The following is a 22,139-nucleotide window of genomic DNA, read 5'->3' as shown; positions in this document are numbered from 1 at the left end:
CCACATCCCTCAAGTCCTAGCCAGCTGCTATGTTGGGTTCCCTCTCAATCCAGGTCTCCTCTCCCTACCGCCATCTTCACACCTTCCTGTGGTCACTACTCCTGCTCCTTGCCCAGCAGGTGGTCTCCTGGTGAGCTCCACAGGGGTCCTTTCTTCACTTGAAGCCAGGCACATGCCAGGCAGTAGGGACAGGAGTGAATGTTCTTCATGTATGGATAAATCTTAGCAGCTAGAGGTCTTCAGTGGGAACTTGCCAACCCCGTGGAACCAGTGCAGGGAAGGGAGAGAGAAAAGTGTCCTGGAATCCCCACCCCCCACCCCAGGCTATCCAAGACCCACCCCCTTACCTGCCTCCTTCCCCACCCAACAGCTGACAAACAGGACTCTGAGGAACAAGCAGAGTAACGTACTAACGCTTTTAATACAGTCTGATCAGACCAATTCACATGACAGGATCAACCCAGGCTCACTCCTATGTTGACACAGCCCAGTTATACAACATCCTTACCGACTGGCTCTCATGCCTTCTTGGCTTCCAACAGCACTGGAATTCTCTACCTACCTCCCTGACCAGACTGGCATTCTTTTAAACTTTGCATAAAACTATTTCTTCCATAGACTTCAAACAATCGACTAGCCGAGTTAATTATGGTACATCTAAACAAGGTTTAATACTAACCCTAACGTGTGTCTGCGGTTTACAAAGAGCTCTGTATCACCTGGGATAGCTTTCAGTAGCAATTCACTACAACTGGTTCTAAAAAATAATAACAATAATAATAATAATAATAATTAGAAATTAAAACCCAACAGCAAGTTGAAATGGTTAAGATATCATGTAAGAACTGGAATTTTGGGGTGACAGGGGGTGTCTGTGTCCTCAAAACTGAGCTTGTCCTAGCAGCAAAATAGTGGCCACCAAGCCGGGCTCAGGAGGGGCTGGGCCCTCAAGGCCAAGGGCTAAGCTCAGAAGGGCTCTTGGAGGACATTCACCCCATGGTCCGTGGGATGCTGTAGGCTTCTGGCTTCTTTAAAAACAGCTGGGCATCAAGGTATGAGTGGGCAGAGACCCTCCTGTGGTGGTTTCTTGTGAAGGATATGGGAAGGGGAATGAGGAATCAAGAGAGTGGGAAGGGACCAAAAAAGTCACTGAGGTCCCAGAATGCGCCTTCTGGAGCTGGGGTTGGGGTGGAGGAATGGGCTTGGAAATCACTAAAAATTGAGCACCAGGAATTCCAACTTCCACCTCAGAGAAAGTGGGACCGATGTTGCCACGGAAGGCGCATCATGTAGTGTTGTCTGCCCTTGTCCTCCCCTCACCCCCAGCCACCGGGTCTCACAGACATTTCTGCCGAGTATCAGATGAAAATCTAGCTCTAAAGGCCATTGGAGGAATGAGTGGTAGAGAGGGGAAATGGAACTAGGGTTGGGTGGGTAGGTTAAAAAACGAATAAAAATCTCTCAGCTACAGAACCCCAAAACACTTCTCCCTCCGCATTCACAGCATTTCTCAGCAGGCCCTAGGGCCGTTCTCATGGGGACCCAACATCTGCCTCACTTCCCCTCAGGCCCCATGGGCTGCTGGTCAACCTCTGGATCCACTAAAGATGACGCAAATGCCGACTGCACAATCTGAAACCCAAAGGACTCGAGGAGAGACATGTTCTGCTGAGGGGAGAAAGGTGAGCCGAGGGTGGGGCCCAGGTCCCCCAGCGGGCCCCCGAGAGCTCGGACATGCACCTTCTGGATGTGTTTGTTCAAGTAGGATTTAGAACGGAAGAAGCTCCCACATTCCGGGCACGGGTACTTCTTCTCCCCGTCAGACTCCATTTTGTTTTTGGGGACCGCCATCTCACAGGAGAAGGAGCCATTGGCGCTCTGCTTCTCCGGCGTCTTCAGGTCACTGGCATCGGAGAGGTCACCATAGGAGTCGGAGCTCTCAATCGGATCCTGATGGGAGCATTTCTGGCCTTCTACAAAGAGAGTAAAAAAAAAAAAAAAAAAAAACAGAAGAGAGTGAGGCCCAATTCTGGAGACATCCCCCCCTCCTGGAGGGGTCACGAGTGGCCAGCTCACAGGTCTGTGGAGTTCAGCCGGTCAGCCTGGGAGCCTGGAGTGCCTATGGGGGAGTGGGCGTGGGAGGGGATGAGACAGCAGGGGGCCCGGGGGCCACCAGCCTCCCTTGCACTGGACATTTCATGCAGATGCATGTTTACGGCTCACCATCATCTCGGCCTACTTCAAGGAAGGGGCTTGGGGAGGAGACCTCAGCTGCTTCTGCCCAGAACGGCTTCTAGGTGCTCTCCTGTGTCCCCCTGGCTGTAAAAGAGCTACTCTGATGACTTCAAGTGGGTCCACCAGTCACCTCATTTCCTGGCACCAGACTAGCTGCACCGTACCAACGCATGTGCAATCAGAGCCGCGAAGTCCTCGACCCTCAGGAAGACCCCATCGGTGGCTCAGAGAGACGTCTCATTCCTGTTCCTTTTCCAAAGACAAGCCCTGTCGTTACTGCCTCCTGCCAAAAACGCTTGCAGCCAAAGAACAGAGATTAAAAGCACAGCCATGAACAACTCAATTCAGCTGGGCTGAGACAACCCCTTCACAGCTCTGCCTTGCCCAGCCCTGCCCTGAAGTCCTCTACCACCAGTCTGCAGCCTCCTACCTAGGTCCTGCTAGCCATGCCAGAAGGGAGGCCTGCGATGGGAGCATGGAGCATGCCATCTCTATCATCTCTACCATCTGCCAAACCCCCTGGCCTCATCCTCGTGGCAGCAGCGGCGGCAACAACAACAACGACACCAACAACAACGTGGATAACAAACCATAGAACAACCTGGACCAACAAGTGAAAGTGGGACCTGGGGAGCTCTCTGCAAACCAAATCAGAGGCAAGTCAGGGGAGCTCACTTATTGCCATGCATCTCACAAACGCAGCCAGAGGCCCTCCACAACCAGGCAGCTCACAGCAGTCAACCACCCCCTGCCGCGGCAGGAGAAGCCAGCCTCTGGCTTCTACCCATTCACGGGGTCAAAGGAGACGAAAGCACCCAGCAGCAGCTCCCCACCATCCTACAGGGGTGACAGGCAGGGGACAGTCCCAGAGTGACCCATCATGCAGGACTCCTCGCCCTGGACCTAGAGCATTCCCTGCATGGGGCTCCTGACTGTGTGTGTGTGTGTGTGTGTTTGTGTGTGTGTGTGAGTGTGGGTGTGGCAGAGGGAAGTGGGGAGACTGGCCTGGAGAAAGGAAAAGGAGCTGGGAAGAAGAGGCAGAAGGGCTAGGTCCTCAGCAGTGCCCTAAGGCCTCCCTCACTGCCCTATTCCGAGGGAGCCACACCCACTGGTGACTTCTGTCCCAGAGGCCACGGGCACTCAGATCTCTGAGTCTCATCAAGGCGGCCAGAAAGCTGACAGCCTTCCCCTCCCCACGCCCGGCCCAGCGCCCCCACAACACAGTCTGCGCAGAGAAGCAAAGTGCAGAGCAAGGGGTCGCTTGCCTTTGTTGCCATAGGTCCTGGCGCAGTGGAACGCTGCTCCCCCATTCGGGATGGGCTCCTGGTGCCTGGAGACCTGGGGAAGGGGAACACCGTGGTGGGTTTTAACATGGACCTTTAAGTAGGAGGCAGAGGAGAAACCTAAACAAGACAAAAGGAGATGAGATTCCCGCGGCCAGCAAGAGAGAGCTCTGTCCCCCAACGGCTCTCCTCTGGCCGCTCTGGCTAGCACTCCCAGGGTCAGCTGCACCTAGAAGGGACCCCTGCTGCTTGGCTCAAAAACAGCTGCAACCACATGAGCCACATGGCCCAGGACTGGAAGTGGGAGGCGGGGGAAGGTGGGGGAGGGAGCTGTCCACAAATCGGCTTCTGCCAAAGCTGTGGTGAGAGGCCCAGGCCAGCCGCTTGGTGTGTGTGTGTGTGTATGTGTTGGGAGGGTGGCCAGAGATCCTACTCCTTCTAGGACCAGAGGCCAAAAGTCCTCTGGGCTTGCTTGGTGCCTCAGTAACAGGTGAATCTGAGGGAGTGTCTCACAGCTCTCCCCTTCTCCCAGGGGTCAGCAGCAGAGAACACTTAGAAATGTGGTCAGACAAGTCCACGAGGCTCCAGCGCAGCCAGCAGAACGCAAAGGGAAACAGAAGGCTAAATCAGATGGAGGAAAAGCAACTCTCCCCAAGGAACACCTCCAGGACCCCCTCACACACACTTCTAACCATAAGGACAGGCTCCACGTTGCCACCTTTCTCACCTTCAGAATAAGTGGATTTAGGAGCTCTCTAAATCTTTTTGAAGAACAACAGCAAAAGTAGGACATTCTATCTATGGGATATGGTCATTTCCTATTTCTGGTGGTCTTTTTGGGGTTCATTCTTGGGACATGCATCAAGTTCCCTTAGAGAAAAAGAGACAGGCAATCTCTGTTTCTTTTGGGGTAGCAGCAGGCCGGCCATCTTTTGCAGCTGCTACAGCCCCATGACCCTGGTCCCATCTGTCTGTCTGAAGCCACAGACTAGCTCAGGCTGAGGAGTGCAGATCTCAGGCCGACCTCCAGGACAGCCATGGAGTGCAAGGATACGGGAGGAGGTGGCCAGGACAAGGATTTTGATGACTGGGGCATCACAGCAGAAGTGTTGCCATCAAACTCCTTCACTGTCAAGGAGGTGAGGGCACCTCAGGCAAGAACTGAAGGTTCTGAGTACCTAAAGGCCCATGTGTGGGGGTGCCAACACCCTCATGGTGCATCCTGAATCCACTCCAGATCTAGCTGGTAAACCTTCTCATGTACATCCTCTGAACTACCTTGGAATGACATAGCATGACAGGGAGACGCACTGACTGGCTCACATTCTTGTCCATACAAGACTTGCTGTAGGAAGTCCTGAGTTAGCCCTGGCATCTGGAACGCCACTGGAACTGTAATCAAGGTCTGCTTTCCAGCAAGCGGGGCAGGGGATGGAGAGGCCATGGTAGCAGCCAGGGCCCAGTCCACTATATTTCCTAGCCCATGGAGTGCTCCCCAACAACCCTATGTGCTGGCAATTACTGTGCCCATTCTACAGATGGAGAATCATGAGGCTTAGTCAATAACATGGGCAGCTAGTTACTGGATGGTGGGGCCTGAACTCCAACCCCAGCAGAACTTGGCCCTTAATCACCGGGCACACCCTTTCATTTGTTCCCGTGTTTTAGTCCAGGGCCCCTACAAACATCTCCTGGACTTTACAACAGATTTCACTGTCACCAATGCTCATGTGTTTCTCTGTCGTGCTGTGGGTGGGCTACAATGGTAGCTGCTGTTGGACAGAGGGCTGGCCCGTGAGGAAGTTTCTGTAACAGATCCTCCCCTAATGGCAGCCAGCTGGGGTTCTGGTGGGAACTATGGGAAGTGCCCACATTTCCTTCCCAACACAGCTACTTCCAAGATCTTTTTGGACTAAATGCCGGTGTGTCCCGTCCTGCTTGGTACAGTGAGTTGTCCTGCGCTGTGACCCAAGGAGTGTGCCTGGCAGTTTACTCGTGGACAGGCTGGTTCAAGAGGGCCCCACGCAAACTTTCCTGAGAGGGAAGTTGTAGTCAGGAAGTTGCTAGTCAGAGTGTCTAGGGAAAAAAAGGCATTCAAGTATTGCTCCTTGGGTGGAGGCTGAGAAAAAGCACTCCAGCCCCACCACCCAGTACCAAGCACAACCAGTGATGCTGGCCCCTGGCCACCAGCACAAGACACCAGAACTTTCTGAGAATACAGTGAGGCCACCAGAGGTGGGATTTTTTTTTCCCCCCGTTCATCTCTAACCTTGTGGAGCCTTTAATAAAAGTGGTGTGAAGCCTTTTTCCCATGGCGTGCCGAAGCAGGTCCACTACTGCAACCAAAGGGGGACAAGAAAGGTGTGAGGGAGCGGGGGTGCTAGGGATTACTGTATTTACTCTGTGAGGAGAGTTATGCCAAAGAAAAATATAGAACGTGCTAAAAGAGGATGCACTGTGTTTTCCTGAAAAACAGCCTGAGCAACATGTGGCCAGGCCCTCCCGACTGTAGCCCAGCTGCAGTAGAATGTACTATCTATAGCAGAAGGACTTGGCAGGACAGCAGGCATGGAGCCGCAGCTGCCACTTCAAGCTCCGTGCGCTTCAACACAGAGCAGCTCGGCCGCCAAGTGTCAGAACGAAAACAGAAGCTGCGCCTCCAAGCAGAACACGTCTTGGAAACCAGACACATTGAGCCGCAATTCTAAATTCACCCACCCCATTCAGCACTGATTAACCATGAGCCAAACAGTCAGCGTGATCCAGGCGCGTGCGCACACACACATGCACACACACACACACACACACACACACACACACACACACACACACACGGATGCTGAGCACACAGGTGACTTGCCACTACAAGCAAACAAGCTCCCTTGTCCTCGCTCCCCAGGCGGATGGACAAGGAACTGAAGAGCAAAAAGCCATTACCCCTCCCCTCAGTTGTATTTTGTTTCCTGATGTGCAAATCCTCCTCTGGCAGGTTTGCCATCTGTGCAGGGGGTCAGGAATCGCCGCCTCCCTGCCCACATCTGGAAGGGCCATGTCCAACTGCGCTGTGTTCTAGAGAGGAGCTTAAGTGCGAGTGTCTCGGCTGTCCGTGTGCTCCACTCTTCCCCCAACATGTGCACTCAACTCCAACTAGCAGAATCCTTCCTCTACTTTTCCTGTAGGGATGTTGGAGTCCCACTGCCTCTAATAAGCCATCCCTCTTTCCCATCTCAGAGCATGTGAACCTAGACAAGGTCCTGCTACATAGAAACCAGAACCCAAAGGAAAGGAACTGCTTACGGTGCCCACCAGCAGGTCCTTCTCCCCTCCCCCCTGTGGAACTTCGTCAACTTCCTTAACTTGAAGTAAGGAAACAAGTTTTTTTTTTTCTAGCCATAATAATTCCCCTGCAAGCAATCTTCCTCTACAAACGGTGTAATACACACTGGTAGGTCCCGGGGATAAAACCAGGGGGTCATCTTTCTCCTGAACTTGTAATCGGGCTCTTCGCTTTCTTCTGAGCAAACTGTTTTTGTGTATATGTGTGGCAAAGAACAAAAAGAACGGATCTATAGGGAGTTCAGCCAACTGTATTTTAAGAATCACTAAGGATGGGGTCAGCATTGTAGTGTAATGGGGAAAGTCACCATCTGTGATGCCAACACCCCATAGGGCTCCTATACTATTGGTGTCCCATCCCACTTCCCAATCCAACTCTCTGCTAATGGCCTGGGAAAAGCCACAGAAGGTGGCCCGAGTACTTGGGGCCCCTGCTACCCACATGGGAGGCCACAATCCAGAGGCCTTAGCTTTGGCCTGGCTCCAGCCCAGGCTGTGGCAGCCATCTGGGATCGGAACCAGTAGATGAAGGACCTTTTCAGCTCTTTTCTCCCTCTTTAACTTTGACTGTTCAATAAATAAGTAAATATATATATAATATATACAAATATTATATATATAAAGTTTATATATATATAAAACATATATATATATAAAGTTTTAAAAAGGAATCATCAGCATTGAACCATTTCAGAGAACATGTACAAACTCACCTAATCCAAATTTTTTAGTTTTGAAGATTTATTTATGTTTATTGAAAAGCAAATTTACAAAGAGAAGGAGACAGAAAGATCTTCCATCCACTGGTTCATTCCCCAAGTGCCACTACAGCTGGAGCTGAGTCAATCCAAAACCAGAAGCCAGGAACCTCTTCTGGGTCTCCCACGCAGATGCAGGATTCCCAAGGTCCTGGGCCATCCTCCATTGCTTTCCCAGACTACAAGCAGGGAGCTGGAAGGGAAATGGAGCATCCAGGATACAAACTGGCGCCCATACAAGACCCCAGTGCATGCAAGGAAAGGACTTTAGCTACTAGGCTATCATGCCGGGCTCCATCTAATCCTAACCATTCTGTCCAGTTGGCTGACAATCAGCACACGCCTGGAGCCTTGTATAGAGAAGGGAATAATTCATACAACTTATTCACACAGCTTCCCTCATATCCATAGTCTCAGCGGCAGCAGGACAAGGGATGATATAACATTCTCTGCATTCTGACTCTGAGATCCCAATGTCTTCAGCATCCTTCTTCTGCCTCTTCCCCACCCCCTAGCCTGTCCATCCCTCTTGGTCTTGAGAGAGAGAACCAGCTCTGTTCCTCTGATGGCGACAGCAGTTTTCTATTTTGACTTTTTCCTCCTTCCTTCTGAGTACCTGGCGTGGAGTGGACCACAGCCTGCTTCTGCCTTCTTGGAGGAATGGGACTTCCTGTTGGGACTCTGGGGCTCAAAAGCCTTTAGTCTATAATTCAGATCATCTTGACTTCTCTTGTTTTTATATGACTCTGGCTTTCCCTCCTACCCTGGTCCTATAGCCTGTGGCAGTGGCTCAGGTCCTCTTTTATCAGCCATGGGGAAGAAATCCTGCTGCGTAGTAAGTGGCTGGGGTGACCCCATCAAGTGGTCTCCTAACTTGGGTCAACTTTCCCACTGTTCCCTGAACTTCAACACTGAAAAACTCAACACAGCAGATTGACAGTCATCTCGGGGTGTTGCTAGGAAGCCAGATCGGGGTGAAACAAAGCAAGAATTCAGCTTTGCCCAGGGCTGTGAGAGAGCCCTGGTTCCTGCTGACTCTCCCCGCACACCAAAACCCATTTTGCTGGAAAATCTCCTGCGGGAAACGCGCCCTAACCTGTCAGCACAAGGGACACACAGCTGAAGCCCGTGTTAACAACCAATCTCCTGGTGGAACAAACCTTGACATCCAGTAGCCTCGAAGCCAAAACCCAGGGTGTATGGACCCAGCGCCAGGACACCAAGAACACGAAGCTACTCAGCAGTGTCCCTCCAAAGGGGACCTCAAGAACACAAGGGGAATCCAAGAATTCCTCCCAAGCTCTGCAAGGGGTTTATGCCTGGTCCAAGCCACAGTGTCAGAGATGGGGATCTTTCCTAACATCATTATAGATCACAAGGATAGGATGCCCTCCCAACACCCCACCTCGCCACCAAGTGTGCAATGAAACTCCCCGCTGCCTTCTGGATCCTTACAACAACCCTGTGAGATGGGAAAGTGGTGTTCTTAAACCCATCTGAGGGAACAAGAAAGAAAGAAAGAAAGGAAAAAAAAAGCCACATGGTAAGGGTCTGAAATTAAACCCTGGGTATCTTGACCCACCAAGCCATACCCCAAGATTTCCAAAAGTTTTGGAACAGTAGTGCCCCAGCAAAGTCCCCACCTGGCAAAAGCAAGCACATGGTGTAAATGTGTCCTCACACCCATACAGACCACTGCTCCGACCTCCTTCAGCACAGACACAACATGTGCCTCCTTCCCTGACACTGTGTTTGCCAAACAACAACAAACCTCCAACACTTCCAAGAGCGGATTAGACCCGGCCCAAAGCCGGCAACAGGCCTCTGCCCATCCAACAAACACATCACCACTGCCATAGCTAAGGCACCAGGCCAGGCCAACCTGGCCCTAGAGCAGACCGCGTTGCTCAGAGCGCCTTCCACTTCCTCTCTCAGCAAGGCCGCAGTCCACCAAGGGTCTGGATTCTCTCCCAGCTGTCCACGCTGAACAGTTTCTGTCCCTTGTTCATCTCCAGATTTGACTTCCCTCCTTCCTTAGCTGAATTTTCCACTCGCCAGACAATCAACCGGCAAGCACTGTCAAGCAGGACTCATTTCTGTCCCATTCTGGGAACCACTGACCAACGCCCTTGGTAAACCTAAGTCATTCAGTGGTCTCCGCAAGACGCTCCCATCCTGCTACCTAAACAACCAGTGCATCATAGGCCCAAGTTTGGGAGTAATTGCTCCTGCTGGTTTCCTGGGGCCTCCCGTTCCAAGCACCTCAAGGTCTTGAGGAAGGCAAGGGTGACAGCTAGCTAGGTAGTGATGGTATTCAGCATTCAGTGGGAAAGCAAGGCCGTGCGAAGAAGTGGAGGCTAAAGAGGCAGGGCGATCAGGGCAGTCCAGGCCTCCCTGCCAAGCTCAGGCCCAGTGAGGGAATGGCGGGCGGATTACCTCGGTTACAGATACTGCAGAAGTTGCTGGGCCCCTCACTGTGCTTCTTCAGGTGGTCGGCCATGTAGGCTGCCCGCAGGTACTTCCCACACACCTGGCAAGGCACCTTGTCTTCGTGACAGGCCAGGTGGGAGCGCAGACGGTCTCGGGTGGCAAAAGAAGCATTGCAGGTCTGAGGGCAGAAAGGAACATGGGATGAGGCAAAAACACACACCTGATTCCCCACCAAGGACACCACGAGGCAGACACACAGTTTCTAGCCACCATGCAGGCTCCTTTCAGATGCTCTGGCATCTACTACCCAGAATGCCAAGTGGACGGCTGCTCCTACATCCGAGTTGGAATGACTGGTTCTCAAGGGCTACCTACTTAAGGACACCTGCAGGACACAGCAGGTTAAGTTCTGTGTCCCTGTATGAAATGAAGAACTGACTGTAGGTCAGTTCTGGCTACAAAGTGGTTACAGATAGGTTACTGGCCTCTAGAAGAATCTTCCTGTTGCCCATCCCTAGGCTTGCTCTAGTTGCTTTATAGGAATAACTCAAATGTATTAATTCCATTCAAAAGTAACATTGGCCTCAGTCACAGGGAAACAGAAAGGAAAGGCAGAACGAAACAGAGAACAATTTTCGTGGGTCTGAACTTTAAAAACATCCCAAGACAACAAGCTGGATGTCAAATCTGCTAACATGAGAATTCACATAGCAAGGGCCAGCACCTTCAAGAGACAGTATGAGTGACACATGCAAGTCAGGAAGTGCTGGTAACTGACAGGATGTTAACACCACCCAGTGGGCCCAAGCAGGCAGCAGCACCAAGCTTGACCCGTTCGTTAGAGGTTCTTCATCTCACACATCTCTAATCCCTTCAGTATCCCTTTGAGACAGCAAGGCCACAGGCAAACTCCAACTCCACAGTTGGGTCCTGGGGGTTCACATGGACCCAGGACCTGAAAGCTCAGCCCCTGGGGCTGGGGTAGGGGGAGGCCCCCAGATCACCAAGTGGTTCCCGTCATGTGAGGACCAGGCTTGGTGTCTCTCAACTTTTCCGTAGGGCTAGCCAAGGCCATGGAATGTTGGGAAAGCCCCGGGAAGGCTGGTAAAAAGTTAGTGACTTACAAGCTGTCTTGGTTCCCTCTGGTTCTGGTCAAATTTGACTCATCTCTCTCTTTTTACTCTTTCAGAGCATCAGAGAAGGCAGCCTTCCTCATGAAGTGTGTTCAGATGGAGGGTTTAACCCACTGGAGACCCAATCCCCCGTTGAGATGCACCCCTTTCCTTCAGAGACGCAGATCCCAACCACCTGAGACCTCAAGGTAAATGTCAGAATCCTGTCACCACACACAGTCCCTTCCCCTGACAGAGTCAAAGGCTCTCAAAGTGGTCTGGAGGTAGGCAAGGCCTCCGCTGGTCACTCCCCTCCCTCCTGGCTATATCTGGGCATCTTCAGGGACAGAACAACGGAGCACTGCTGACACACTGCTTTTTCTGGCTTACACAATATTCCCATCGATTCATTTGAGGAAACTCACTCTTGAAGGTGAACTTGCCCAAAACCCAAAAACACTCAGCTACTAAGGAAAGCAGCCAAGTCTCCAGACATGCATACTCTTGCCACAACCCAGCCAGTGGTTCTTCCTGTCCTCCCCACTTCCCAGAGGGGATTCTTCGCTTTCCAGGTTTTGCAGCCAGGGCAAATGGAAGCCCTGTTGGGGTTCAAAAGACCTGGAATGTGAACCAGCCCACAGAGCTCCTTCCAGATTGAGCAGACAGAGCTTCTTGGTGAGTGAAATGTCCTGAGATGTTAGGACGGATACAGTGGATCTGTCAGCCAAGACTCCCCTGACAGGGAAAGGCCACACATTTCATACCGGGAAATTCTATCATTTAGGCAATTCATAAAGTATCATGAGCATGTGGTCTCATGGCCACAGTGAAGGGACTCTTGGTTCAGATGCCCCCGCTGATCCAAGATAGACCACAGGAAAAGGAAACACCCCGAATCTATCCCTTAGTCCACTAGCCTGTGAACCAGAAGCAGGATTGCCACACACAGTCCCTCGAGTGGGATTTGTACATGTGGTTGTATCCAGGAACAAGAGCTGGCTTGACTAGGCAGTGAGTGGCCCTCAAGAGCGAAACCATCCAATGGTGAGAGATGAGCGTATCGTAAGCCACAGAACACAAAGAAACCAACATAGCCCAGGGTGGGACAAAACGGGTAGAACGCACACCTTCAGGATTTGGTCTCCCGTGGCCCAAGAGAGACTCAGGAGGTCTATGAAAGAAGGGCTTGTTCCTCTCGCCAGCCTTCTCAAGGACCAGTTCTAAAAGGGCTTTGCCAGTCATGCTCTGATACCTAAAGATGACAGCTAGCCAACCCTCAAGTATCCCCCAAGTGGATTATCCATTTTGGGATTAGCTAAACAAAATTAAAAATCCCATACCAGGCCTCCACTGATTATTATCTCAGGAACGAGTGAACGCTAAGATAATTAGAACGACCAGAGGTAATTAGGAGTGGAAATTTGCTGTGAGAGGAAAGGGGAAAACCAACAACAACAAAAATGACCAAAACCTTCCCACTACTACAGCGACCAGCTACAGTATCCAGACACTTCCTGTGCTGGGAATGACACTTGGTAGCTGGTACCCCTAAGAGGTTCTGAGGCAACTGCAAAGGTATGGGAGTCCAGACCGACCAGAGAGGCTGAGAGGACAGAGAACAGCCCAGGAGCTTGGTCACACGACCCAGGGAACACATTGATCTCAAAGAGGACCAGCTAGGACACTTCTGCCCTGGAGCCATGCCACGCAGGAGAAAAGCAGTCTTCACCACAGAGGGGAGAAAACAGGGACCCTGCCCAGAAGACGGGGAGCCAGCAGCAGAGCACACCAATTGTCCAGGCCGCTCAGAACAGCTGCCCTGCCACAGCCTTGCCCTTAGCTTGGGTCACATGCCTCAGCCCTGCAACCCAGCCATGTTCCCCTTCCCAAACTGCCCCCAGCTCTCCTTTCAAAAGCCAAGCAGCTGGGAAATGTGGCCCAAGCATTACCAAGGATACTAGAACACACGTTTCCCGCAACCCTGATGGCCTCTAAAATCTGGGCAGCCTCCTGCCTCCTCCTAGAGTCCTGGAAAGGAATCTGGTCAAGGCCCAGTTGGGCCCCCTACTTCTGAAGCCTACACACACACCTCAGTTCTCTGTCTACTGAGTCCTCAGGCAGGTGTTGGGGAGATACTCAGGGCTACAGGAGAGGTCTGAGCTGTTCCAGTCTCTTGACTTCAGACTGAGCCCCATGTGCAAAAAAAGTCCTGGCTGGAGCTCCTAAATCTACACGTGTCCACAGTAGCTGGGCCGTTGAAGGACACTCAAGCCAGGCTCCAAGCAGACTGGCTCTGTCAAGCCTCCCCCCACAGCCATGGCACCTGCCTCTGGAACCAGCCCCTTTGGTTCTCTGTGGCATCAGGCAAGGCTGTAAGGGAAGGCTCACATCCATCCATCCAGGCGCCCCAGGAACCAACTTCCGGATCTCTTGGCCACCTCTTCAGCTGCAGATGCCCCTCTGCATGCTAGACACCTACCCCTGCTGTGGAACACAGCCCAGCACACCTGGCTGGCCCGCCCAGAACCTGAGAGCCAGCATGCCTCCCACCTGCCAGGCCTCTGCAGGGTTAGGAGAGTTCCAGCCCCAGGCCAGTGGATCTGTGAGAATGTATTGAAGGGCAGGACAGGAGCAGGTTTGTACACCAAGGGACAATGATGTCAGGGTTATGACACAGACCAAGGACAAAACACACAAAGCCTCGAATGTTAGAATGAAATCTTTTATCATCACTCCTGTACTCCCAGCTCCCCACCGCCAACCCCGGGGCCCCAAGAGAGCCTGTGGGGACTAAAGGGCACACCAATGGAGTCAGGGGGTGGGGTCTACATGTGCTTTATCAGCCCCTAAAACCATATCTTGGGGTGGCCTGATATAAAACTACTGGTTAGGTAAGTTTCTGAGCACATGTGCTTAAAAAAAAAAAATCCTTCCAAGTCGCTCAAGTATAACTCTCTAGCCAGACATGAGAACAGGGCCTGTCGTGAGTGGAAAAGGAAGAAGGTGGTGTGGGTTGGGCCCAAATGAGGGGGTGGGGGTATTTGCCCTGGAGGTAAAGTCACTGGCCGAGTGACTGGGCAAGGGTGGCCAGGCCCCGTTGATGAAAACCCCATTCTTTTAGGGAAAGCAAATGCCAGGGAAAGCAGATAAACTGGTGGCTTAGTTCCAAAGAAAGCATCAACCTCTAAGATCACCCTGCAGAGACAGATGCCCAGAGATACCATCTGTTGGGACGGGCACGGGAGGAGGCAGGAGAGCCTAGAAAGACACTCAGAGGCTTTGGGGGAGTGTGTGTGAGGGGCACCCTAGAAGGTACACCTTGCTACCCTGAGCTGAGGAAGACTCCAAGTCACCCACGGAGAAGCAAGCTGGGCACAGGCAGGCGGGAGCCACCATGCCAGTTGCCCACAAGCAGGGGTCACAAGCCCAGCAGCATCCCATTCGCTTTACCAGAAACCCTCTCCTAGGAGACAGGTAGTGGAGGGGAACTGACTAGCCTACAGGCCACTGAGGGAAGGCCCGGCTGGCCTCTGGAGTGGCCCAGCCCTGCCTCAGGTATCCCGGTGGGGCCGGGCAGAAGAGAGAGTTGCCGCCAGAGTGTGCTGGGCCCAGGTTCTCAAGGGCAGGGAACGATTTTTTTAGAGAAAGGGTTAAGGCGGTGTCAGGAACAGAATGGGACGACCTCCACAAAGCTGGCTGGGCAAAGTCCCATGATGGCAGGTCGCTAGGAAGAGGTTCCAGGGGTGGCAGGCCGCTGCTGCTCCCAACCCACACCTGGAAAAAGGGCAGAGAGTGCAGGTTACCCCCCCAGGCCACCGGGCACAGCCCCAATTGCCCTCTGGGCTCCTCCTACACTGCCCGGGGTGGGGAGGGTGGGGGGAGGAGGCAGCTCTGTGCTCTGGGATGAGAGATTCAGAGAGAGGCAGCTAGGCAAAGCTAGATCCCAGCAGGCTAGTCCTGCCTCCTCCTCCTTCTCAGGGAGGTGGCCAGGTCCTGCACCCTATGCCTGACGCCCCCCACCCCAGGGTCTCCAGCACCTTTATCCCTCCTTCCAGGTCTGCCCAAACCCTCCCCTGCCTAGGGAAAAAATGCAGGCATTGTCCTACCAGGGAGAGCCTAATCTCAACCTCAGCTAGCAAGAACCTAGCATGGGAGAAGGGAGCTAACAAGAAGACGGAAGCCCATTTCCCATGGACAAAGGACTGCTCATCAGTAGCCAGGAGAGAAAACTTAAGTTTTCTGAATGCCCAGCAAGGTACCTGGATACCAAAGAAGCAGACAAACCAAGGGCGAGGAGCTGTGCAGCCTTCCCTGCCTAGTGTCACACACAGTTGCCCACAGGGCTCGGGGATGGGTCCGACACGCACGCTTGCACTCAGAGATGGCACCACCCACTCCCCACCTCCTGCCACCCCTGCTGTCTGCTGCCTGCTGCCTCTGCTGATATGCTCCACCATGGGTCAGGCGAGGGGAAAGCGGAGGGCTCCACTGTCAGGAAAACAACAACAAAAACCCTGCAGTCAGTCCTCCACACAGCTGGAAACCAGGAGGTAGGCCCAGACAGAGTGCCGGGTCCCCAGGACGTGGCCCACCAGCCAAGGGGGCTGGCAACCACTGGGAGAGAAGAAAGCCAAGCATCAGAGTGTGGACGAAGACGGGGGGTGGGGGGGGGGGGGGGGGGGGGCAGGAGCCCCGACCAAGCAACCAGGGAGGAGAGGAAGGAAGGGATGTGAGCTTGGGGGAGCGGGGCTGGGGTGAAGAACAAAGACAAGGCCAAGTGAGGGTGGACTGGACAGACTGGGGAGATGCGCGAAGCAGTGATCAGCTGGGCCGGACCCCCGCTCCGGCACACACTCTGGCTTGCTCTCATGGCCGCAGCTGTGACAAGCAGAGCAACATTCTCACCAGCCCATCAGCCTCTCTGCCCTGGCCCAGCCCCTACCTGACACTTGTGAGGCCGCTCAGAGGTGTGCACCTGCTTGATATGTCCATTCAAGTGATCTGGCCTGGAAAAAAGACAGAATCAAGTGGGACTTTAAAACAAGCCATCAGAAGATGGGGGACTTGGCCAGAGTCCCACCTCCCTCCCTTTCTCTGGCTCTTTATCTCTTTGTGAGAAAGGACTTCCTCTCTCCAACCCCCCCCACCTCCCTACCCCCGCCCCAGCATGACAAAGTCACCACCAGCCCCAGGCTCGGCCAGGCCCAGGCCCCTGGTTTTTCTCCAGAGGCAGAAGGAGGAAGAGATTGTTTCTGATCTTGCCTGACCCACCCCCTTTGGTGTACCCCCCCCCCCCACACACACACCCTCTTGCCCTACTTCAGAAACTCAAGATTCCTAGATTCCCAAGACTGGGAGGCAGTGGCTTTAGAAAGAGCCAGAGCTGCCTTGCCACAGCCTTTCTGGAGGGGGTAGGGGGCGGGAGGGGGGAGTGTGGTGTGTGTCTCATTGTCCACACTAAAGCCCCTTAGAAACTCAGCATTCCCCTCCCCCCGCCTCTCCCGCCGCCTCCAGCCAATGAATGCCACCCGGATGGAATTCAGTCCCCAGAGGCCAGGCGAGGGAGCCTTTAAGTCCCCAGCTGGGCTGGTAAGCCAGATGCCCGCCAGGAGCAGGTGGGCAGGGGCTGCCTGACCGGTAGGACTGGTTCTGGCCTGGGGCCCCTGTGAGGGAGTTTTCCATCCCTACGTTCAATACACACAAAAGTGCCTTGTTGGTGTTTCAAGTTTAAAACCCAGCCCTTTGAAGGTAACCAGAGGGGGGGGAAAAAAAAAAAAAGCCCAGCTCCCGGACAAGGCTTCTAAAAGACTAGAAGGGCAATTCCCAAAAGGTCCTCCCCTCCCTGCACCCTCAACCCTCCCTACTCCTGCTTCCCTCTATGTCCAGAGAACGGTCAGGAGCTCTGGGGAGCCCCCAGGTAGGGGCAGATCAAAGGCTTTAGCTTAGAGAGGCAACTCTGTGTCCCCAGAGCCCAGGGTCACCTAAGGGGCACAGCTAGGAGGCAACTGATCCTGGGGTCACTCCAGGGCTCCAAGTCAGGGAGCGTAGGGAGTCCCAGAAGCACTTGTTCCAGTTCCTCCCTCAGCAGCCATTCAGGCGGGGACAGGGGTGGGAAGAGTGGCAAGAGGATCCCAGCCTCCTGCCTCCCGCCCCCAGAGAGGGCCCCTCGCCTGGTGCCTCCGGAAAACACAAAGGGAGCCCAGGGAGAAGAATGGCCGAGGCCTGGTGGCCCCAGGTCTCAGGAATTCGGCCCCCTCCCCACAGGCCCGGGGAACTGCCCTGGCCACACAGTGCCTCCTCCACATCAGAGTCCTTTAGAACAGGATCCCCACACCTGGAAGGGCTTCATGAGGTCAGATGAGGCCCCCTCTGCCTTTTCCCCCTCCCAGGCATGCACACACACACATACATGCATAAGTCCCACATGGCTAGCTCTTAGCAAGAACATGATTAACCAGGAGGGAAACAGGTCGAGACCAGGGGTGGGGTTGGGGGGTGGCGAGGATGGGACTGCATGACGGCTGTCTCACCTGGAGAAGCCTTTGCCACAGCTCTGGCAGATGTAGGGCTTGCCCACGGAGCCATCGTGGGACCGCACGTGGTAGGACATGCGGTCTTTCCTCTTGAAGCGAAGCCCGCACACGGGGCAGGAGTAGGGCTTCTCCCCAGAGTGGGAGAGCTTGTGCCGGTTGAGATGGTACACGTCGCGGAAGATCTTGCCACAGATATCGCAAGCCACCTGCTTTCTCGTCCGGCTCCTCTTGCGGGGGCCGTCAGGGTCCTCAGAGATAGGCAGCCCGTTCTCACCCAGCCTCGGAGGAGGGAGGTCGATATAGCCCAGCTGGAGGCTGGTGACCCCGTGCTGGGCCTCGTGCTGCCGGAGCCGGTTGGCATCTGTGAACACCTTCCCGCACAGGCCGCAGGGGAGGATGCCCGCCTCCCTCAGGCCCCCTGGGGACCCAAACATAGAGTCCAGCAGGTTGGCCTTCCTCGGGCGGCCCCGGCCTCGCTTGCCAGTCAGTGGAGGAGTACTGGATGCCACATTGGGGAACGGGGAGGCCAACAGTTGGGGTGACAGGGGTCCGGCCACCATGGGCAAGCGGTCCACCCCAGGTAGTACAGGCAGGGAGGCTTGGCTGGCGATGGCTGCGCCAGCAGCCCTGGCCGCCTCCTCCTCAGGTTGCATGCTGCCCGCAATGCCATTGCTGTTGGCAGCTAAGGCCGCCCCGTTGGTCATGTCCAAAGGGAAGCCCAAGTCCGAGGTCCCAGGGGGGCGGAAGAGCATGATGTCGGCCCGGGCAGGGGGCACCAGGATCTGCACGTTCGACTGCTTGATGACCTCCTGGCAGATCTCAATGACCGACCTCATCAGCAGGAACTTGGCGGCCGTCATCAGCTCGGGAAAGCTCTCCAGGCGCACCACGATGCGGGAAGTGTAGGCGAAGTCCAGGATATCCCCGAACACCTTGGAGCTGATGGTGTGCATCTCCAACTCCCGGCTGCCCCCAGCCCCGCCGCCAGGGGCTGCCGCCGCGCCACCCACGTCAGCAGGACCCCCATCGCCGGCTCCACCGTCGCCCAGCTGGGCGCTGAACACGGACTCGAAGTACTCGCTGCAGGCGGCCAGCACGGCGCGGTGCGCGGGGAAGCTCTCGTCGCCCACCCGCAAGAGCACGTCGCAGAAGCGCCCGCCGTTCTTGCGCTGCTGGTTCAAGTTGTGCAGCATCTCCGTGCTGTGCCGGCTCACCTGGTAAGTGTAGCAGCCCGACGTGCCGCAGGAAGCGTCGTTCACCCGCTCCATGGCCGTCTCGCCCCCTTCCCCACTAAAGCCGGGCCGCCTGTCCGCCCCTCCCCTCCCCTCCTCCCTTCCCCCCCACTAAAGCAGCGAGAAGCGGGGCACAGTGCAGCACAAGTGTCTACACTCCCTCCACGTGCCGGTTCGGGGCGTCGGTCCCCCCGGTAGGTGCGTCCAGCGCACACGCCCCCCTCGCCGGGATGGGACCCGTCTAGACGGCGGCGGCTGCGAGATGCACCATTCCCCACATAGCCGCCGCCCCCCACAAGCCGCCCCCCCAACCCCGCAGGACCCGGCGCTCCTCTCCGGTCTCAGCGCGCGGGGCCTTCCCTGCTCCGTCTACCTTCCGGGTGGGGAGGGGTTGGGGAGGGTGGAGGGGACGCGGGCGAAGAAGAGGTGCGCCCCTCCTGCAGACGCGCCTGTCAGCTCCCCTCCCGCCCGCCAGGCGGCGCCGGCGCGCAGCCAACAGAGGGCTGGTGTGTGTGGGGGGGAGCGCGCGCACGCACGCGAGGAGGGCTCGGCTGCGCAGGCGCGCGCGGGCACGCGCGCTCCGCGGCTTTTCCCGGGCCCGCTGGGGGCGCGCGCTGCGTCCCCTGCAAAGCGCGAGCCGGGGCGGGGGCGCCGGAGCGGAGGAAACAAAAGGCGAAGGCGAAGGCGGCGGCGGCTGGGCGCGCACAGGGGCGGAGGCGCGGGCCCGGGCCCGGAGCCTGGCGGGCGGGCGGGCCGGCGGCGGCGGCGGCAGCTGGAGAGCAAGCGGGCGGTGGCGGCGGCGGCGGCGGCAGCAGGCTGGGCCCCTTCCCCGGGCCGGGCGGAGCGGTGGCGAGGCGGCCCCGGGCTCCGTGTGTTCGGAGCGGAGGAAAGATGGCAGCGGCTGCACTTCCTCTTGCACTTTCACCCCTGGGGGGAGGAGAAGGAGGGGGCGATACCAACAACACCCCCCCCTCCTCTCTCTCTCACTCGCTTGCAGGAAAAAAAAAAAGGAACGGCGAGCTCGGCGTTGGGGGGGGGCCCGGGTGCCCCCTGCCCTGCACGTGCGCGCCCGGATCCCTATCTCGGGCCGCCCCGCGCTGCAAACTTTCCACTTTCTTTGTGCCGAGCGCCCCCCCCTCACCCAGCCGAGGATGCACGTCCCCCCTTCCCTATTTATACACCCCCCCCGCGGCTCCGCTCCCCCCTGCTTCCTGCCCCCCCTCCCCAGTCCCCAGCTCCGCCAATGCTAGCGCAGCCTGAGCCCCCGGCCGGCCCCCGCCTCCCCACCCCGCCCGCGGGGCCGGGGGCTGCAGTCTCAGCCGCCCCCCCCCCCCCGGACCAATGCAAACGTAGCGCCGAGCCAGCAAACCAGCTCCCGCTGCCCCTCCCCTCCTGGCCGAAGAGTGGCGGCGGACGGGCGGGTTGGGGTGGGGGGGCGGGGAAGGCGAAGGGTGCAGATCCGGGCGCCCCCCCATCCAAGCCGGCGACGCGCACCCCGCAGGTCGAGCGGGCGTCAGCCACCCTTCGGATCACCGTTTTGGTGCGCGGGAACCCCATAAATCGCCTGCAACCAACGCCTCCCTTGCTTCCAACCCCAGCGAGGTCCTGACCGGAGGCGGCGGGTGGGGGGGACCCCGGGGACAAGCCGAAATCCCCAGGGCTGCGGCTACCTCCCCACCCCACCACCCTCCCGGCGCGCACTGGCCGAATTGAGTGAGCTGCGCGCCGGGTTGAACAGCGTCCGGCCTCTCCCCATTAACCCACCGCACGGCCGAGCTTGGTGCCCCGGGGAGCGGGGAAGTCTCCGGCTCACAAGGGCGACGGGCAGAAACGGGGGATCCCTGCGGCGTGCCCTCCCAGCAGTCCCCCGGGGCAATGGGGGGAGAACCGCTTCCCCGAGCTCCCCCAGCCCCGGAGCATCCTCCTTCCGCGAGGTGCCAGGCGCTCTGACCAGGCAAGGCCCGGCGCTTTGTCCCCGGGCCGCCCAGGGGATGCTAGGGCGCAAGGGGTCGGTGGATCAGGGTTCGAACATTCGCCTGCCCGGGCAGTGCCCCCCAGCAGCGGTTGGCGGCTGCCGAGCCGAGTGGCTCCGCGCAACCTGGAGCTGCAAGGCGGTGCGTGTGCGGACGGCAAGTTCCCACAGTCGCAAAGAGGGAGCAAAGTGTGTGTGTTCAAACTTTCCACGGTTCCAAACTGAGCGCTTCCATTAAGAGAAGCTGTGTGTGTGAGTGTGTGTACTGGGGGGAAAAGCATTCTGGGTATTAGCATGCAAATGAACGGGCCCGGCTTCCAGCTCCGCCCGGGATTCCCACACCGCGCGCCCCGCTCGCGCCCAGCCACGCGCGCCCTCCGCCTCCCGGATGTGGGCGTCGCGGCTCCAGACCCGAGTTCGAATCCGAGACTCTGGCTCTCGGCGGCTGCAACCTCAGGGCTTGCCCGTCCCTGGTGGTAGCAAGGGATCGGAGGATTGTGTGGCTGCTTCTGGGCGTGTGGTGCCTCTGTGCTCCATCCCTAAAAGGCGCAGTAAAGGCGAACGGGGCTTGAGACAACTCCCTGCAACACCTGATGGGGGGTGGGGGAGGGCGTGGCGGGAAAGACTGGCTTCCCTCCAACAGAAGTGCACGCCTTAATAGGGGGACCTCTCAGGGCCTTTATCCCAAGAAGCCATCCTCGTGTGGCACCGCGGGAAGCCTGGAGTGGCCCAGAATCCCACGTTTAGGAATAGACCAGAAGCAGGTTCTCACTTCCCCTTCCCTGCCCCCTTGTGCCACGTGTCACCCTCGGCATGTGTCCTTGTGTAGGGCAGAGCTCTTCCGTGGCTTAATTTCATCCACAACTCCAGACCTTGAGTCTCTTGGGCTTGGTAAGAATCCCCTCTATGACTGGAGGCAGGTTTAGCTTTTATTATTTATACAAAAGGCTGAGGGACAGCAACAGACGGCAACCATCCCGCTCTGGTGGTTCTTTTTCCCCCCAAATGCCTGGGAAAGACTGCAAAGTTTCAGGCCGAACCAAGAACTCGGCCTGCATCTCCTACGCCTCTAGCAGGAACTCCAGGACTTGAGCCTTTCATCTGCCATTTTCCAGGGTGGATGTTCTTAGCAGGAAGCCGGCATTGGGTAGCTTGGGACTCGGGGCGAGGTGGGGGGCCGGGAGCTGACCTCCGATCCGGATATGTAAGCATCTTAACACTGAGATGTCATTTTTTTTTCCAAAAATG

The 22,139-nt window shown here is 56.3% G+C and overlaps 1 protein-coding gene across 5 annotated transcripts; it reads right to left on the bottom strand.

Moving 5' to 3' along the window:
* Nucleotides 1-402: 402 nt before the first annotated feature.
* Nucleotides 403-19,697, bottom strand: PATZ1 (POZ/BTB and AT hook containing zinc finger 1). Of its 5 annotated transcripts, none has more exons than XM_041003656.1 (5): nt 17,685-19,697; nt 16,097-16,160; nt 10,049-10,220; nt 3,501-3,638; nt 403-1,973 (listed from the first exon to the last, which is right to left on the bottom strand). In XM_041003656.1, the coding sequence occupies exons 1-5, from the start codon at nt 18,953-18,955 to the stop codon at nt 1,555-1,557; spliced, it is 2,064 nt and encodes a 687-aa protein (XP_040859590.1). In that variant the 5' UTR covers nt 18,956-19,697; the 3' UTR covers nt 403-1,554. The 5 variants fall into 5 exon arrangements, with proteins under 5 accessions (XP_040859590.1, XP_040859591.1, XP_040859594.1 ...); XM_041003660.1 differs by having other exon boundaries at nt 1,847-1,973; nt 3,501-3,573; nt 17,685-19,398; XM_041003657.1 differs by lacking the exon at nt 3,501-3,638 and having other exon boundaries at nt 17,685-19,398.
* Between the last annotated feature and the right edge of the window lie 2,442 nt (nt 19,698-22,139).

This window comes from Ochotona curzoniae, unplaced genomic scaffold (assembly GCF_017591425.1).
Source record: "Ochotona curzoniae isolate NIBS_2020 unplaced genomic scaffold, NIBS_Ocur_1.0 scaffold_274, whole genome shotgun sequence".
NCBI lineage: Eukaryota > Metazoa > Chordata > Mammalia > Lagomorpha > Ochotonidae > Ochotona > Ochotona curzoniae.
This window is presented reverse-complemented; position numbering and strand designations above follow the sequence as displayed.

What these genes read in the sequence shown, in the direction of transcription:
- PATZ1 (XM_041003656.1), bottom strand. Translation starts at nt 18,955, where the DNA reads ATGGAGCGGGTGAACGACGCTTCCTGCGGCACGTCGGGCTGCTACACT. An exon ending in CTGCAGTATCTGTAACCGAG is followed by an intron (nt 3,639 to 10,048) that starts GTAATCCGCCCG and finishes TGTCTTGTTTAG; the next exon opens with GTTTCTCCTCTGCCTCCTAC. An exon ending in CAGGACCTATGGCAACAAAG is followed by an intron (nt 1,974 to 3,500) that starts GCAAGCGACCCC and finishes CTCTCTTTGTAG; the next exon opens with AAGGCCAGAAATGCTCCCAT.